Raw genomic sequence first — 19,960 nt, forward strand, 5'->3', positions numbered from 1 at the left:
CACAGCAAATTAAATAATAAATAAAATGAAAAGGCAACATACAGAATGGAAGAAAATATTTGCAAATTAAGTGACCAATGATGCATTAACTTCTAAAATGTTAAAAAAGCTCATGAAGCTCAATATAAAACAAACAAAAAAAAAAAAACCAATCGAAACAGGGGCTGAAGATCTAAATAGACATTTCTCTAAAGAAGACATACAGATGGCAAATAGGCACATGAAAAGGTGCTCAACATCACTAATTATTAGAGAAATCCAAATCAAAACTTCAATGAGGTATCACCTCACACTCGTCAGCACTGTCATCATCAAATAACCTACAAACAATAAATGCTAGAGAGGGTGTAGAGAAAAGGTAACCCTCCTACATTATTGGAGGAATATAAACTGATACAACCACTATGGACAACAGTATGTATGTTCCTTCAAAACCTAAAAATAGAGCTACCATATAATACACAGTCCTACTCCTGGACATATCTGTTAAAAAAATAATAATAATTTGAAAAGATACATGTACCTTAATGTTCACAGCAACACTATTCACAATAACCAGGACATGGAAGCAACCTAAATATCCATCCATGGAGGAATGGGTAAATACACACACACACACACACACACACACACACACACACACACACACAATAGCATATTACTCAACTATAAAAAAAAAAAATAATGCCATTTGCAGTGGCATTTATGGACTTAAGAGATTGTCATATTGAGTACAGTAAGCCAGACAGAGAAAGACAAATACTGTATATCATTTATACGTGGAATCTAAAAAAAGAAAATAGTACATGTGAATCTATTTACAGTACAGAAATAGAGTCACAGATGTAGAAAACAAACTTACTGTTACAAAGAAAAGGAGGGATAGATAAATTGGGGGATTGTGATTGACATATATGTGGTACTATATGTGAAATGTTGTGCTGTGCTGAGTCGCTCAGTCATGTCCAACTCTTTGTGACCCCATGGGCTTGCAAGACTCCTCTGGCCATGGGATTCTCCAGACAAGAATATTGGAGTGTGTTGACATTTCCTCCTCCAGGGAATCTTCCCAGCCCAGGGATCAAATCCAGGTCTCCCACATTGCAGGCAGATTCTTTACTGTCTGAGCCAAAAGGGAAGCAAAGTATACACCAGGAAATACTCTATAATGACGTTTATAGGAATGGAATCTAAAAAATAGTAGATATGTACATATGCATAACTGATTCATTTTACTAATATAACATTGTAAATCAACTATACACCCATAAAAATTAATTAAAAAACAGTGAGTAACTAAAGTTTTAATTCCAGATAATCTAGGAGCAGGTTTCTATGTCTAATTTGAGTCTAATCATTTCTTTCATGCTTACAAGTCTTCATTTAATGCTCAATATAGTGTATTGGTGTTTTTCTTTCTGATTTACTTTGCTCTGTATAATAGGCTCCAGTTTTATCCACCTCATTAGAACTGATTCAAATGCATTATTTTTAATAGCTGAGTAATATTCTATTGTGTATATGGACCACAACTATAGAGTGGGAGAAAATAATACTAAATGAAGCAACTGACAAAGAATTAATCTCAAAAATATACAAACAACTCCTGCAGCTCAATTCCAGAAAAAAAAAAAAAAGTGACCCAATCAAAAAATGGGCCAAAGAACTAAACAGACATTTCTCCAAAGAAGACATACAAATGGCTAACAAACACATGAAAAAAATGCTCAACGTCACTCATTATCAGAGAAATGCAAACCACAATGAGGTACCATCTCACACTGGTCAGAATGGCTGCTATCCAAAAGTCTATAAACAATAAATACTGGAGAGGGTGTGGAGAAAAAGGAACCCTCTTACACTGTTGGTGGGAATGCAAACTAGTATAGCTACTATGGAGAACAGTGTGGAGATTCCTTAAAAAACTGTAAACAGAACTTCCATATGACCCAGTAATCCCACTGCTGGGCATACACACCAAGGAAACCAGAATTGAAAGAGACACATGTACCCCTATGTTCATCGCAGCACTGTTTACAATAGCCAGGACATGGAAGCAACCTAGATGTTCATCAGCAGACAGAGCACAGTAAGTCAGAAAGAAAAAACACCAATACAGTATATTAATGCATACATATGGAATTTTGAAAGATGGTATGATGGCCCTATATGTGAGACACCAAAAGAGACACAGATGTATAGAACAGTCTTTTGGACTCTGTGGCAGAAGGTGAGGGTGGGATGATTTGAGAGAATAGCACTGAAACATGTATATTACCATATGTGAAATAGATCGCCAGTCCAGGCTCGATGCATGAGACAGGGTGCTCAGGGCTGGTGCACTGGAATGACCCTGAGGGATGGGATGAGGAGGGAGGTGGGAGGGAGGGTCAGGGTGGGGGACACATATACACCCATGGCTGATTCATGTCAATGTATGGAAAAAAACACCACAATATTGCAGAGGAAGGTAAACTTCCAAACTCATTCTATGAGGCCACCATCACCCTAATACCAAAACCTGACAAAGATGCCACAAAAAAAGAAAACTACAGACCAATATCACTGATAAACATAGATGCAAAAATCCTTAACAAAATTCTAGCAAACAGAATCCAACAACATGTTAAAAAGATCATAAATCATGACCAAGTGGGCTTTATTCCAGGGATGCAAGGTTCTTCAATATCTGCAAATCAATCAATGCAATACACTACATTAACAAATTGAAAAATAAAAACCATATGATTATCTCAATAGATGCAGAAAAAGCCTTTGACAAAATTCAACATCCATTTATGATAAAAACCCTCCAGAAAGCAGAAATAGAAGGAACATACCACAACATAATAAAGGCTATATATGACAAACCCACAGCAAACATTATCCTCAATGGTGAAAAATTGAAAGAATTTCCCCTAAAGTTAGAAACAAGACAAGGGTGCCCACTCTCACCACTACTATTCAACATAGCTTTGGAAGTTTTGGCCACAGCAATCAGAGCAGAAAAAGAAATAAAAGGAACCCAGATTTGAAAAGAAGAAGTAAAACTCTCACTGTTTGCAGATGACATGATCTTCTACATAGAAAACCCTAAAGACTCTACCAGAAAATTACTAGGGCTAATCAATGAATATAGTAAATTTGCAGGATATAAAATCAACACACAGAAATCCCTTGCATTCCTGTACACTAACAATGAGAAAACAGAAAGAGAAATGAAGGAAACAATTCCATTTGCCATTGTAACAAAAAGAATAAAATACTTAGGAATATATCTACCTAAAGAAACGAAAGAGCTATATATAGAAAACTATAAAAAAACTGGTGAAAGAAATCAAAGCATACAGAAATAGATGGAGAAATATACCAAGTTCATGGATTGGAAGAATCAATATAGTGAAAATGAGTATATTACCCAAAGCAATCTATAGATTCAATGCAATCCCTATCAAGCTACCCATGGTATTTTTCAGAACTAGAACAAATGATTTCACAATTTGTATGGAAAAACAAACCTCAAATAGCCATGGCAATCTTGAAAAAGAAGAATGGAACTGCAGAAATCAACCTGCCTGACTTCAGTCTCTACTATAAAATCACAGTCATCAAGACAATATGGTACTGGCACAAAGAGAGAAATACAGATCAATGGGACAAAATAGAAAGCCCAGAAATAAATCCATGCACCTATGGACACCTGTGTATAAAAAAAACTAAAAAACACTGATGAAACAAATCAAAGATGACAAATAGATGGAGAAATATACCATGTTCATGGATCGGAAGAATCAATATAGTGAAAATGAGTATACTATCCAAAGCAATCTATAGATTCAATGGAATCCCTATCAAGCTACCAACAGTATTTTTCACAGAACTAGAACAAATAATTTCACAATTTGTACGATAAGACATCTTATCTTTGACAAAGGAAGCAAAAATATATAATGGAGAAAAGACAATCTCTTTAACAAGTGGTGCAACCAGTTGTTAAACAGTGGGAAAACTGGTCAACCACTTGTAAAAGAATGAACCTAGGGGACGAGCTAAGATGGCGGAAGAGTAGGACGGGGAGGACACTTTCCTCCCACAAATTCATCAAAAGAACATTTAAATGCCAAGTAAATTCCACAAAACAACTTCTGAATGCCAGCAGAGGACATCAGGCACCCAGAAAAGCAACCCAAGTCTTAGAAAGTAGGTAGGAAAAAATATAAAAGACAAAAAAAGAGACAAAAGAGGGAGGGACAGAGTTCCATCCCGGGAAGGGAGTCTTAAAAAGAGAGAAGTTTCCAAACACCAGGAAACCTTCTCACTGCCAAATCTGTGCCGAGCCTTGGAAGTACAGAGGGCAACATAACAGGGAGGAAAAATAAATAAACAATTAAAACCTGCACATTGCAAGCCCTACAGTAACTCCCCCAGCGGAGAAGCAGCGCAGATGCCTGCACACGCCACTAGCAAGCGGGGGCTGAGCAGGGAGATGCAGCGCAGGCTGCATCGCTTAGAGTAAGGATCTGGCCTGAATACCCTGAGCACTATCTGAGCGAAATAATTTGGGCTAGCAAACCAGACTGTGGGATATCTACCACGCGAAAAGCCAGCCCTAACCTAAGACACCGCCAGGCCCACACACAGAACAAAGGACTGAACAGAGAGAGCCGGATGCAGACCATCCCCCTCTGGTGACAGGCAGCCAGAGCTGGAAGGGGGCAATCGCAGCCCCAGAGAGACATTATCTATAAAACTGTAAGCAGGCTTTTTTGCTAACTAAAACTTCTTGGGGGTCTGGACAGTCAACATCCGCCTGAGAAGGTGCGCCGGTTGTACACCTAGATAACCGAGTGGAGGGGAGGTGATAAGGCGCAGCAATCGCACTCGCCAAACACCTCATCACCTGAGCTGCTCGGACCTGGGAAGGGCACAAAACACAGGCCCAACCGAGTCTGTGCGTCTGAGGACTACCCGAGTGCCTGAACCTGAGCGGCTTGGACCTGGGAGGTGCAAGCAGCCCAGGGCTGGCCATGGATGGTTCCGGCGGAGCAACCTAGAGCCCGAGCAGTGTGGGCAGGGAGGCTACACGTGCCGTGAGAGGGGGCAGACCCAGTGTGGCTGAGGCACTGCGAGCACACGCCAGTGTTATTTGTTTGCAGCGTCCCTCTCTCCCCACAGTGCGATTGAACAAGTGAGCCTAAAAAAAAAAAAAAAAAGTGTCCACCACCGTCCCCTTTGTGTCAGGGCAGAAACCAGACACTGGCAGGAGAGACCAGCAAACAGAAGAAGTTATAAAAGAGGGAACCGCCTTGGAAGCGACAGGCAATAGATTAAACCCTGTGGTTAGTACTGACTACATAGGAAGGGGCTTATAGATCTTGAGAAATGTAAGTCAGACCAAGGAACTAGCCGAAAATGAACTGACCCCACAATACTCACAACAAAACCAGAGAAAGTCCTAGATATATTTTTACTATTTTTACAATCATTCTTTCTTTTTCTTTTTTTTAATTAAAAAAAATTTTTAAGCCCTCTATTATTCCTTTAATTTTCACTTTTATAACCTACTATTAATTTACCAAAAAAAGACCCTTTTTTTTAAAGCAAACTTCATATTTTTTTAAAATAATTTTTGTGACCTTGTTTTTTTTTTTCTAATTCTTCTTCTTTTCTTTAGCATTGTATTTTTGAAATTCCAATCTCTACTCTAGATTTTTAATTTTAGCCTTTTGGTATTTGTTATCAATTTTGTACCTATATTTTCTTTTATAATTTTTGTGATTTTTTTCCTCTCTTCTTTCTCTTCTTTTATATAACATTGTATATCTCAAATTTCAAACTCTACTCTAGATTTTTAATTTATGCTTTTTGGTATTTGTTATAAATTTTGTACCTATATTTTCTTTATAATTTTTGTGACTTTGTTTTTTTTGTTTGTTTGTTTTCTCTCTTTCTTTTTCTTCTTCTTTTTTTTAACATTGAATTTTTGAAATTCCAAACTCTACTCTAGATGTTTAACTTTTACTTTTTGGTATTTCTTATCAATTTTGTACCTATATTTTCTTTATAATTTTTGCAACTTTGTTTTTTTTTTTTTTTTTTCTGTTTTTCTTTTCCTTCTTCTTTTCTTTAACATTGTATTTTTGAAATTCCAAACTCTACTCTAGATTTTTAATTTTTGCTTTTATGTATTTGTTAACAATTTTGTACCTTTAAGAACCCAATCTTCAGTACCCATTTTTCACTAGGGAACGAGATTACTGGCTTGACTGCTCTCTCTCCCTTTGGACTCTCCTTTTTCTCCACTGGGTCGCCTGTGTCTCCTCCCTAACCCCTCTCTACTCTACCCAACTCTGTGAATTTCTGTGTGTTCCAGACGGTAGACAACACTTAGGGAACTGATTACTGGCTGGATCTGTCTCCCTCCTTTTCATTTCCCCCTTTTATCCTCCTGGCCACCTCTGTCTCCTTCCTCCTTCTTCTCTTCTCTGTATAACTCCGTGAACATCTCTGAGTGGTCCACTTGTGGAGTGCACATAAGGAAGTGATTACTGGCTAGCCCACTCTCTCCTCTATTGATTCCACCTCATCTCATTCGGGTCACCTCTAACTCCCTCATCCCTCTTCTCTTCTCCATGTAATGCTGCAAACCTCTCTGGGTGACCCTCATGGTGGAGAAACTTTTCATCTTTAACGTAGATGTTTTATCAATGGTGCTGTATAAAAGGAGAAGTTTTGAAACTACTGTAAAAACAAGACCGATAACTGGAAGCAGGAGGCTTAAGTCCAAACCCTGACTCCAGGGACCTCCTGACTCCAGGGATCATTAATTGACAGGAGCTCATTAAACGCCTCCATACATACACTGAAACCAAGCACCACACAAGAGCCAACAAGTTCCAGGGCAAGACATACCAAGCAAATTCTCCAGGAACACAGCCCTGAACTCCAAGATACAGGCTACCCAAAGTCACCCCAAAACCATAGACATCTCACAACTCATTACTGGACACTTCATTGCACTCCAGAGAGAAGAAATCCAGCTCCACCCACCAGAACACCGACACAAGCTTCTCTAACCAAGAAACCTTGACAAGCCACCTGTACAAACCCACACACAGCGAGGAAATGCCACAATAAAGAGAACTCCACAAACTGCCAGAATACAGAAAGGACACCCCAAACTCAGCAATTTAAACAAGATGAAGAGACAGAGCAATACCCAGCAGATAAAGGAACAGAATAAATGCCCACCAAACCAAACAAAAGAGGAAGAGATAGGGAATCTACCTGATAAAGAATTCTGAATAATGATAGTGAAATTGATCCAAAATCTTGAAATAAAAATGGAATCACAGATAAATAGCCTGGAAATAAGGATTGAGAAGATGCAAGAAAGGTTTAACAAGGACCTAGAAGAAATAAAAAAGAGTCAATATATAATGAATAATGCAATAAATGAAATAAAAAACACTCTGGAGGCAACAAATAGTAGAATAACAGAGGCAGAAGATAGGATTAGTGAATTAGAAGATAGAATGGTAGAAATAAATCAGAGAGGAAAAAAGAAAAACGAATTAAAAGAATAACCAACAAATCCCAGAAGAAATCAAAAAAGAAATCAAAATTTGCATAGAAACGAATGAAAATGAAAACAGAACAACCCAAAACCTGTTGGACACTGTAAAAGCAGTCCTAAGGGGAAAGTTCATAGCAATACAGGCATACCTCAAGAAACAAGAAAAAGTCAAATAAATAACCTAACTCTACACCTAAAGCAACTAGAAAAGGAAGAAATGAAGAACCCCAGGGTTAATAGAAGGAAAGAAATCTTAAAAATTAAGGCAGAAATAAATGCAAAAGATATAAAAGAGACCATAGCAAAAAGCAACAAAGCCAAAAGCTGGTTCTTTGAAAGGATAAATAAAATTGACAAACCATTAGCCAGACTCATCAAGAAACAAAGGGAGAAAAATCAAATCAATAAAATTAGAAATGAAAATGGAGAGATCACAACAGACAACACAGAAATACAAAGGATCATAAGAGACTACTATCAACAATTATATGCCAATAAAATGGACAATGTGGAAGAAATGGACAAATTCTTAGAAAAGTACAACTTTCCAAAACTGGACCAGGAAGAAATAGAAAATCTTAACAGACCCATCACAAGCACGGAAATTGAAACTGTAATCAAAAATCTTCCAGCAAACAAAAGCCCAGGTCCAGACAGCTTCACAGCTGAATTCTACCAAAAATTTAGAGAAGAGCTAACACCTATCCTACTCAAACTCTTCCAGAAAATTGCAGAGGAAGGTAAACATCCAAACTCATTCTGTGAGGCCACCATCACCCCAATAACAAAACCTGACAAAGATCCCACAAAAAAAGAAAACTACAGGCCAATATCACTGATGAACATAGATGCAAAAATCCTTAACAAAATTTTAGCAATCAGAGTCCAACAACACATTAAAAAGATCATACACCATGACCAAGTGGGCTTTATCCAAGGGATGCAAGGATTCTTCAATATCCGTAAATCAATCAATGTAATACACCACATTAACAAATTGAAAAATAAAAACCATATGATTATCTCAATAGATGCAGAGAAAGCCTTTGACAAAATTCAACACCCATTTATGATAAAAACTCTCCAGAAAGCAGGAATAGAAGGAACATACATCAACATAATAAAAGCTATATATGACAAACCCACAGCAAACATTATCCTCAATGGTGAAAAATTGAAAGCATTTCCTCTAAAGTCAGGAACAAGACAAGGGTGCCCACTTTCACCATTACTATTCAACATAGTTTTGGAAGTTTTGGCCACAGCAATCAGAGCAGAAAAAGAAATAAAAGGAATCCAAATTGGAAAAGAAGAAGTAAAACTCTCACTGTTTGCAGATGACATGAACCTCTACATAGAAAACCCTAAAGACTCCACCAGAAAATTACTAGAGCTAATCAATGATTATAGTAAAGTTGCAGGATATAAAATCAACACACAGAAATCCCTTGCATTCCTATACACTAATAATGAGAAAACAGAAAGAGAAATTAAGGAAACAATTCCATTCACCACTGCAATGGAAAGAATAAAATACTTAGGAATATATCTACCTAAAGAAACTAAAGACCTATATATAGAAAACTATAAAACACTGGTGAAAGAAATCAAAGAGGACACTAATAGATGGAGAAATATACCATGTTCATGGATTGGAAGATTCAATATAGTGAAAATAAGTATACTACCCAAAGCAATTTATAGATTCATTGCAATCCCTATCAAGCTATCAACGGTATTCTTCACAGAGCTAGAACAAATAATTTCACAATTTGTATGGAAATAGAAAAAACCTCGAATAGCCAAAGCTATCTTGAGAAAGAAGAATGGAACTGCAGAAATCAACCTACCTGACTTCAGGCTCTACTACAAAGCCACAGTCATCAAGACAGTATGGTACTGGCACAAAGACAGAAATATAGATCAATGGAACAAAATAGAAAGCCCAGAGATAAATCCACTCACATATGGACACCTTATCTTTGACAAAGGAGGCAAGAATATAAAATGGATTAAAGACAATCTCTTTAACAAGTGGTGCTGGGAAAACTGGTCAACCACTTGTAAAAGAATGAAACTAGAACACTTTCTAACACCATACACAAAAATAAACTCAAAATGGATTAAAGATCTAAATGTAAGACCAGAAACTGTAAAACTCCTAGAGGAGAACATAGGCAAAACACTCTCCGTCATACATCACAGCAGGATCCTCTATGACCCACCTCCCAGAATATTGGAAATAAAAGCAAAAATAAACAAATAGGACCTAATTAAACTTAAAAGCTTCTGCACAACAAAGGAAATTATAAGCAAGGTGAAAAGACAGCCTTCAGAATGGGAGAAAATAATAGCAAATGAAGCAACTGACAAACAACTAATCTCAAAAATATACAAGCAACTCCTACAGCTCATTTCCAGAAAAATAAATGACCCAATCAAAAAATGGACCAAAGAACTAAATAGACATTTCTCCAAAGAAGACATACAGATGGCTAACAAACACATGAAAAGATGCTCAACATCACTCATTATCAGAGAAATGCAAATCAAAACCACTATGAGGTACCATTTCACGCCAGTCAGAATGGCTGCAATCCAAAAGTCTACAAGCAATAAATGCTGGAGAGGGTGTGGAGAAAAGGGAACCCTCTTACCCTGTTGGTGGGAGTGCAAACTAGTATAGCCACTATGGAGAACAGTGTGGAGATTCCTTAAAAAACTGGAAATAGAACTGCCACAATACTGTAAAGTAATTAGTCTCCAATTAAAAAAAAAAAAAAAAAGCTCAATAGCCACATACTAAAAGTTGATTTGTTGATGGATATATAAATCATATATGAGTTTGTTTCATATAGATAATCCAAAATGAAACATACACTGTACACGGTTGCTTTGTTTAAAGTTTTTTGTTACATGCTGCTGCTGCTGACATAGGTTAAATCAAATATTCTCACTAAATTTCAAGTTACAACGTAAACATGAGTAATCCTTAACCTCAAATTCTGTTAGCTGGGGATTACATGTAAATCTTATGTAATCTATATAAAAAGGTTTATCTATTGTATTTGCTCAAAATATATTTCTTTATAATAAAATGATCAAGTTGTTTAATATTATACATTGTCAATTTCCATTAGTGCACATTTTGAGCTGCTAAAAACTGTGTTTGTACAGAAGTAACACAACCAGAGACCATGACAGCTCTAAGTGGTAACTTTCCTGACAACTGAGTGAATTGGCAGCTCACAATCAAGTCTCTCACAAAGGTGGCCTTTGTTTGAATTCCAGAGATTCTCTGGGTTGCGATTTAATTTTATTTGAGAAATAAACAACCGTTCTAAGATACATGGGAAACAAATAGCCTTGGAGTCTCCACCTCAACCTTATTAATTAGATTTCAATACGTTATTGAAATTATTTCAATACGTTATTATACAACTACTTTGTCCATTAACTAATGTTGAAATACTACAACCTGCTCACATGTTTGCCCTAATAATGAGAACATTTTTTATTTCATATTATTATGTTTCCTATTACATTACATTATTTATTTACTATTTCACACCATTCTTGATTCAAGTTTTATATTTGTAAAGACCCTTGGGGCATGGCAACCCACTCCAGTATACTTGTCTGGAGAATCCTCATAGACAGAGGAGACTAGCGGGCTGCAATCCATGGAGTCGCAAAGAGTCAGACATGACTCAGTGACTGAGCACAGCACACAGCATAGTACTTAGCAGTTATTATTGGAATTCTGTTTCTGATATGCTTTGGGAATTTGTTAGGACACCTGAAATGGTCACTTCTGTGGTCCAGAATAATTATAATGTAAAAGACATATACTCCTTGGAAGACAAGTTATGACCAACCTAGATAGCATATTCAAAAGCAGAGACATTACTTTGCCAACAAAGGTCCATCTAGTCAAGGCTATGGTTTTCCCAGTGGTCATGTATGGATGTGAGAGTTGGATTGTGAGGAAACCTGAGTGCCAAAGAATTGATGCTTTTGAACTGTGGTGTTGGAGAAGACTCTTGAGAGTCCCTTGGACTGCAAGGAGATCCAACCAGTCCATTCTGAAGGAGATCAGCCCTGGGATTTCTTTGGAAGGAATGATGCTAAAGCTGAAACTCCAGTACTTTGGCCACCTCATACAAAGATTTGACTCATTGGAAAAGAGTCTGATGCTGGAAGGGATTGGGGGCAGGAGGAGAAGGGGATGACAGAGGATGAGATGGCTGGATGGCATCACTGACTCGATGGACGTGAGTCTGAGTGAACTCCAGGAGTTGGTGATGGACAGGGAGGCCTGGCGTGCTGCGATTCATGGGGTCGCAAAGAGTCAGACACGACTGAGTGACTGAACTGAATTGAACTGATTAGGATGTCCACTCAAAGAGGCATTCTGAGTATGGAGTTCAGAGGGAAAGTTATATCATATAATAGAAAGACAAAAACATCTTCCTTACTCTAAGGACAGGAAACACATAGAATTGTGACTTGTTATTCATCTCAAATGAAAATTTATAAGTAACTGAGTAATTTGTGCAAACCCAAGCAGTTTCTTTCTTATCAGTCTTCCTTACTTTCTCTAGTTAAAACATCTAAGTGAGTAAGAATCAAGATTCACACATATAACTTACCAATATTAATAAAGTACATCAGAATAAAATACAATGAATCTAACTATTCTAACCTTAATATTTCTGCTGCTGATCCTGCTATAAAACTTAAAGTTTTCCTAAACTTTATAGTTATTAACATGTAAGTGTTAATCGTTCAATCGTGTCCAAATTTTTGTGACTCTGTGGACTGTAGCCCACCAGGCTCCTTTATCCATGGAATTCTCCAGGCAAGAATACTGGAATGGGTAGCCATTCCCTTCTCCAGGGGAATCTTCCCAACCCAGGGACTGAACCCAGGTCTCCTGCATTGCAGGCAGATACTTTATGGTCTGAGCCACTAGGGAAGATCATTAACATATAAAATGATCATAGTATCAACTTAAAAACTTAAGGGAATAATAAATTGTTTAAAGATAGGTTGGGCTTCCCTGGTGGCTCAGACGATAAAGAATGCCTGAAATGCAGGAGACCTGGGTTTGATCCCTGTGTCAGGAAGAGGAGAATGGAAAGGCTACCCACTCCATTATTCTTGCCTGGGAAATCCCATGGACAGAGAAGACTGGTGGCTACAGTCCATAGGGTCACAAAAGAGTTGAACACGACTTAGCAACTAAACAACATCAAAGTTGAAAAAATTAACATTTAAGACAGATTTCCTTTAGAATAGAATAGAATTATAGAAATTAAAAGAGTTACAGGGATTGGAAATATTAACTGATTTTTTTTTTTTTTTTTTTTTTTGCTGTTTGTTTTATAAGCAACAGAAGTTTATGTAATTATGTAACTACTTAGGAAACTGCTCTCCCAACCCCAAATAATGCCTGAACCTACAGGGCGAATAAAAATGACTTTGGATATTTTAAAATAATAGATTTGAAGATCATTTGTAGTTTTTCCCTCAGAACAGGAGTGCTTTCAGCTGGACAGTAAATTAAAAACCACATCCAACAGAAGATCAATCTGGCTGCATCTGAGACCACTCCTGGGAAAGTTACTATGCAGAAGCTGGGCACTCTTCCTCACAGAAAAAAAAAATTTTTTTTTTTTACTTTCACATGCAATAGGCTTTGTTATCATCAAAAGAGAAAGAATTACTTTTAACACAGAGTTATATGCCTTAATATTTGAGTTAACTGGATTATCTATTTTTTGTCACAACTCTTTGGAATTTTTATTACAATTCTCTCTGTTATTACAAAATAGCACTATTCCCTAGTAGAATCATTTATGTGGAATAAAAACTAGTAAATAACTAACAGAAGAGCATCAGAGAGATTAAGAAATCTTGCATCAAATTAACAAGTACTGTCTATGTAGATACTTTGTCCAAACACACTGGCCCATGCATCCTTGACAAGAAGAAAGCAAGCTTGGCTAAGGAGTCCATAAAGGAGGTAGCCATATGCAGTAAGTCTCAGAAAGGACAACTGGAAAACCAGACAGTAACACTGAAGATGGTACAGAAAAAAATCTATAAGGTGTTTTATATCTGAAAATGCATAAAGAAATGCAATTAGAATATTTTGAAATATAGTCATAATCTATTTTTAACACATTGACTATCTAGTTAATACATTGATATTCATATACATTCATGTTATATATGTATTAATATATTAAGATATTCCAATGTCTTTTTTATCCCTTAGCCAAAATTAAAAAAAAAAAAAGATGGATATATTGTACAGGTACAATCTTGGTGATAAATTAAAAATATAACTTACAATCATCCTAGCAAATATTGTTCTTTCTTCATGGTAAAAAATCATATATCAAAAGAGAATGCTAATGAGCAATGGGATATATTATGATGGTACAAACCAAAATTTTTCCAGAGCACAATATTTTTCATGCTTTTATCCCACCCACCTCCTATGTCCTTTGTAGTGAATATATTCTATGACAATATCAAGGTTCCTTTTGTTGTTCTCTAAATTGTACTCAGACATGTACCTTTGTGCCTTTTCTCTCAAACCCACAGTTGCTTAAAAACAATGGTGTATTGTAACTGTAGTTAAATTACCTTGGCAACACTGTTTTATCCATCTTGAACAATTTGGTATCAATTAATGAAGTCAGTGATTGCTTTCAGTAAGAGGTTGTGCTTTTAGGGATTGAAAACATGGTGCACACATCCTCAATCTTTACTTTTTCTTTGTAGTAACTAAGACGTTACTTTCTGATCATAAATTCAAATTCTAACCCCAATGAAGTTTCAGAATCTGAGTATGTCAAACCGTGCCACCTGGTCTGTAACAGGAAGAGCCGACACCTTACCTCACTTTCAGATTGCCCTGTTGGAGCTGTCCATCATACACTGACAGAATATCGAAGTCCTCTTCCAGAGCAAAGGTGTGGAAGGACAGCTGTATCCGATTGCGCTCCCCCGTGATAATGATCCAGGTGCAGTTGGCGTAGTTGGGGTAGCCATGGGGGAACCCTGGGCTCTCGATGGTGCCATTGGGACCCTGAACTAAGCCCCCGCAGTTCTGACCTGGAAAAGAACACACATCAGAAAGCATATGAGCTTGGCCTGTCTTTAAGGTATTCTTTGTAAAATTTTCCAGCCATTATGGCCATTTTTTTTTGGGTGGGGGGGTCATGGTGTCTGGTTTGGAGGATCTCAGTTCCCCAATCAGGGATTGAACCTGGGCCATGGCAGTGAAGTCCAGAATCCTAAACACTAGACCTCAGGGAACTTTCTGGCCTGTCTTCATAATGATTTATTGTGTGATCCTTCATGCACAAATGCTGAGTGATAAATTACAGCAATATTCTCTAGTGTTAAAAAATAGAGAATGTGTGTGTGCTCAGTCATGCCCCAACTCTTTGCAACTCCATGGACTGTAACCCACCAGGCCCATCTATCCATGGAAATTTCCCAGACAAGAATACTAGAGTGGGATAACAACAGAGAATAAGATGGCAGAGGAGTAGGTGGGCATGGAGTACCTCTATCTCTATGGATACATCCAGAATACACCTTTAGACACAGAAGTGCAGGCAGAACACCAGCTGAGAGTGGACAGGAGTACCTGACCAGTGGAAAAGAATATATAGAACCATGCAAAACTTGGAAGGATGAAGGAACTAGGGGGAAAAACAGGAATGTTACTAGGACTGGACCTGCTCTCCGCAGGTCGGGGAACTGGAGCAGGGGTCCCATCCCCACGTGGGGGCAATTGTCTGAGTCAGAGGGGGAACATTTAAGGCTGAAAGTGAAAGAGCCGATCTTTGGCAGCCTAAATGGAATGAAAATCAGACAGTCCTTGCCTCAGCCATAAATACCCCAGACAGGGAGGAGGGTCGCCTGGAAGGCACAGCGACTGGGAATTGGATTTTAGGGATTGTGGAGCAATCCCAGGGTGAGGGCTGGTGTTGACTGTGGAGGGATGGATCAAGGGGATTTGAGGGAGGAGACTGTGGTGAAAAATGCCTGTAGAGGAAAGCCAGGCAGCATGGCAGCAAGGTGATATTGCTGAGTCATGCGTAGGGGGTGGAGCCATCACCATAGCCTCCCTCTCCCCACATGCCAGCATTGGCAGTTGAACAATAGAGAGGCCGGCCTGTCAAACACCTGATGCATTTAACTACAAAGTAGGACGCCATCCAGGGTGCCCCATTATGTGCCTGACACAGCAATCTTCAGAGTAGGACCCTAGCCAGTGGGACTCCCTCTATGTGCCTGACAAGCAGAGCAACAGAGAAAGACCCCAGGCAAGGGAGCTCTCTAAATGCCTGAATGGGCGGGGCAATGGAAAAGACTGGACAAACAGGCTTTCTGATCTCCAGCTACAAGAGGCTCGAAAAATAGACTCTCAGCGGGCAATAACTCCTGCGGCAGAGGCAGTCCGTGTCTCTGCACACTTGGTGCCATCAGGGTCCCTGCAAACCAAGCAGCTGTGCCACCTTCACGCTCAACTCTCACTGGGTCAGAACTGCCACAAGCAAAAAAAAAAGTCTACCATCTATGCATACAGGGTCGCTTCAGTAGTGTTCGATTTTTTGCGATCTGTAGACTGTGGCTGGCCAGGCTTCTCTGTCAGGGAGGGGAGTTCTCCAGGTAAGAACGCTGCAGTGTATTGGCCAATATTGGTTGCTGTACCCTTCTAGAGCACTAGATTTCCTTCTGTCCTAGCCACCAACTCCCTTGAGTACCTGGTGCTGCCAGAACCCCTGCAACTCAAGCAGCTGCACCACCTCCACACCTGGCCCTCACAGGGGCAAACCCAAATCATCCAGGGCACCCTCAGGAGCAAACCCCAGTGGATGCCCCACATGCAGAAGTGGAAATAAAACCACAATTTAAACCCAGGGGCAGTGTGGCTAAGGAAGAAGACACAAAACCTTCCCACCAGCTGTACAAGTTGTAGATTAAATCCACACAATCAACTAGGCAGACTGTGTCTATGGAATATGCATATAGGGCCATTGAGAGCTCCCACAAAACAAAATGCACCAGTTCTGATAGCTGTGGACATTGGAGGCAAGAACACACAGTAGGACCAGATTAGAATCTGAGCTGCCCCCAGGGCAGAGCCACAGATCAGCACAGTGCTGGAGGGCATCCTAGGGAGGTAAGGTGGACTGTGACTCCCAGGGAGGGAAAGTGACTCAAGAAAAACATTTATTATTCTAATGTTTTAATTTGTTCTGTAGAATCTTTTGGACTTTTCTCTTTCTTTTTTTTCCTTTTTTCCCTGCTCTGTGGTAGTTGGTGATTTTATTGGAACTATGAAATCTAATTAAGCTTTTGAACTTCTTTTGTTTTCTTCTTTTCTTTTCACAATCACATTTTTTATTGCTGTTATAAACCTCTGCTTCTTTGTTGGGTTCTTGCAGTTCTGGGGAGGTTTTTTTTTTTTTTTTCCTCTCTCTCGCTCTCTCTCTTTTCACTTTAAAAAAGCCTTTAAACCTATTATTATTTTTCTACATTTATCCCTTAGTTTGCTTTTCCCCTTGCAGTTAATCTTTAATGTATAAAAATCTTTATCTACCTCTATTTAACTTTGCGTATCTATTCTTTCTTTCTTTTCTTTCTCTCCTTTACTCTCAACATATTTGTTAGTTTTATTTTCATTGCTTTATTCCCCAATTAGCACCTTGCTTTAGTTTTGTTTTCCAGTCTGTTCTTTAGTTAGTTTTGTTCTGGTAGGTATAATTTTTGGTTTCCTTTGTTCACCAGGTCAATCTATTGTACTTTATTTTTGTTGGACTGCTTTGACTTTGCTCATGGGTGTATATGTATATGTGTATATGCCATTATTTTAATTATTATTTGCCTGTTATGTAACTGCCATTTGTCTGGGGTTCATCTTTGGTTTCTCATTTTTGGATATTTGTTTTAATCTCAATACCATAAAAAACCACTTGTGGAATCTTTGTTCTTGACTGGAGATCAAGCCCTGAACCTTTGGAGTGGGAGCATGGACTTCAAGACCCTAGGCTACCAGAGAATTAACCCTGCTTCTGCTGCTGCTAAGTCACTTCAGTCATGTCCAACTCTGTGCGACCCCATAGACAGCAGCCCACCAGGCTTCCCCGTCCCTGGGATTCTCCAGGCAAGAACACTGGAGTGGGTTGCCATTTCCTTCTCCAATGCATGAAAGTGAAAAGTGAAAGTGAAGTCGCTCAGTCGTGTCTGACTCTCCGTGACCCCATGGACTGCAGCCTACCAGGTTCCTCCGTCCATGGGATTTTCCAGGCAAGAGTACTGGAATGGGGTGCCATTGCCTTCTCCGAGAATTAACCCTAGGGAGTATCAAATAGTGAGAACTCACACAAAGGAAACCACTCGAATACAAGACTTGGCATCCCCAACCACCAGTAGCACCCTCTGCAGATTGCCTCATCTAAACAACAAACCAAACAAAAATACAAACCCAGTCATCAGCAGACAGGATTACCACCTCACTCAGCCTTGACTATCAGAGGAAAAATAAACACACAAACAAAAACTCAGCACAAATCTCACTCTATAGGAAGCTTACACAAACCACAGGGCCAATCTTAGGAGGGCAGAAACCAAAAGGAAGAATGAATTCAACCTTGAAGCCTGGGGAAAGGAGACCTCAAATGCAATAAGGTAAAAAACAATAATGAAAAGGCAGAAAAAGACTGCACATGTGAAGGAACAAATTAGAAACACAGAAGTCCAAACAAATGAAGAGGAAATAGCCAAACTACCTGAAAAAGAATTCAGAATACTTACAATAAAGATGATAAAAATCATTGAAAACAAAATGGAGAAAATGCAAGACACAACAAAGACCTAGAAGAATTAAAGAATAAACATACAGAGACAAACAACACAATTACTGAAATTAAAAATACTCTAGAAGTAATCAATAGCAGAATATCTGAAGCAGAAGAACAAATGAGTGAGCTGGAATATAAAATGGTAGAAATAACTTCTAAGAGCAGGAGAAAATAAAAAGAATGAAAAGAACGGAGAATAGTCTCAGAGACCTCTGGGACAATATCAAACTCACAAACATTTGAATTATAGAGGTCCCAGAAGAAGAAGAGAAAAAGAAAGTGTGTGAGAAATTTTGGAAGAGATTGTAGTTTAAAATTTTCCCTTCCTGGAACAGGAAATAGTCAATCAAGTCCAAGAGGCACAAAGAGTCCCATACAGGATAAACTCAAGGAGAAAAATACTAAGATACATGTTAATCAAACTAACAAAGACTGAATGCAAAGCAATACTAAAATCAGCACGGGAGAAGCAAAAAGTAACATACAAGGAAAACCCCATATGCTTAACAGCTGATCTTTCAGTAGAAACTCTGCAAGCCAGAAGAGAATGTCAGGATATATTTAAATCACTAAAAGGGAAAAATCTACAACCAAGATCACAGTACCCAGCAAGGATCTCATTCAAAATTGATGGAGAAATAAAAAGTTTTTCAGAAAAGCGAAAGTTAAGAGGATTCAGTACCACCAAACCAGCTTTACAACAAATGTTAAAGGGACTCATATAGTCAAGAAATACAAGAGAAGAAAAAAGATCTAGACCTAAACAACCCCAAACAATTAAGAAAATGGCAATAGGAACATATGTGTGTGTGTGTGTGTGTGTGTGTGTGTATATATATATATATATATATATATATATATATATATATATATATATATAAAATCACTTTAAATGTAAATGGATTAAATGCTCCAACCAAAAGACACAGACTGGCTGAATGGATACAAAAACAAGGCCCATATATATGCTGTCTACAAGAAACCCACTTTGGACCTAAAGGCACATTTAGACTGAAAATGACAGGATGGCAAAACATATTCCAAGCAAACGGGAAGCAAAAAAAATCTGCAGTAGCAATCCTCATATCAGACAAAATAGACCTTAAAATAAAGAAGATTATAAGATATAAGGAAGGATACTACATAATGATCAAGGGATTGATCCAAGAGAAAGACAAAACAATTGTAAATATCTCTGCACCCAACATAGGAGCACCCAATACATAAGACAAACACCAAGAGACATAAAAGAAGAAATTGCCACTAACATAATAATAGTAGATTTTAAAAACCAACTGGCACCAATGGACAGATCATCAAAATAGAAAATTAATAAGGCAACACAACTTTTATATAATACATTAGATGAGATGGATCTCATTGATATCTTCAGGACATTCCATCCAAATGCAGAAGAACACACTTTTTTCTCAAGTGCATATGGAACATTCTCCAGGATAGACCATGTCTTGGGTCAAAAATCAAACCTCAG

General features: G+C 38.2%; 1 protein-coding gene across 1 annotated transcript in view; it reads right to left on the reverse strand.

The window, feature by feature from the left end:
- Positions 1 to 19,960, reverse strand: part of CSMD1 (CUB and Sushi multiple domains 1) — a 2,070,704-nt gene that overhangs the window by 1,663,114 nt on the left and 387,630 nt on the right. The window contains exon 2 of the mRNA XM_070781602.1: positions 14,488 to 14,704. Coding sequence (XP_070637703.1) covers positions 14,488 to 14,704 — 217 coding nt within the window. The remainder of the gene's footprint in view (positions 1 to 14,487; positions 14,705 to 19,960) is intronic.

Source organism: Bos indicus, chromosome 27 (genome assembly GCF_029378745.1).
Source record: "Bos indicus isolate NIAB-ARS_2022 breed Sahiwal x Tharparkar chromosome 27, NIAB-ARS_B.indTharparkar_mat_pri_1.0, whole genome shotgun sequence".
In the NCBI taxonomy this organism is placed as follows: Eukaryota; Metazoa; Chordata; class Mammalia; order Artiodactyla; family Bovidae; genus Bos; species Bos indicus.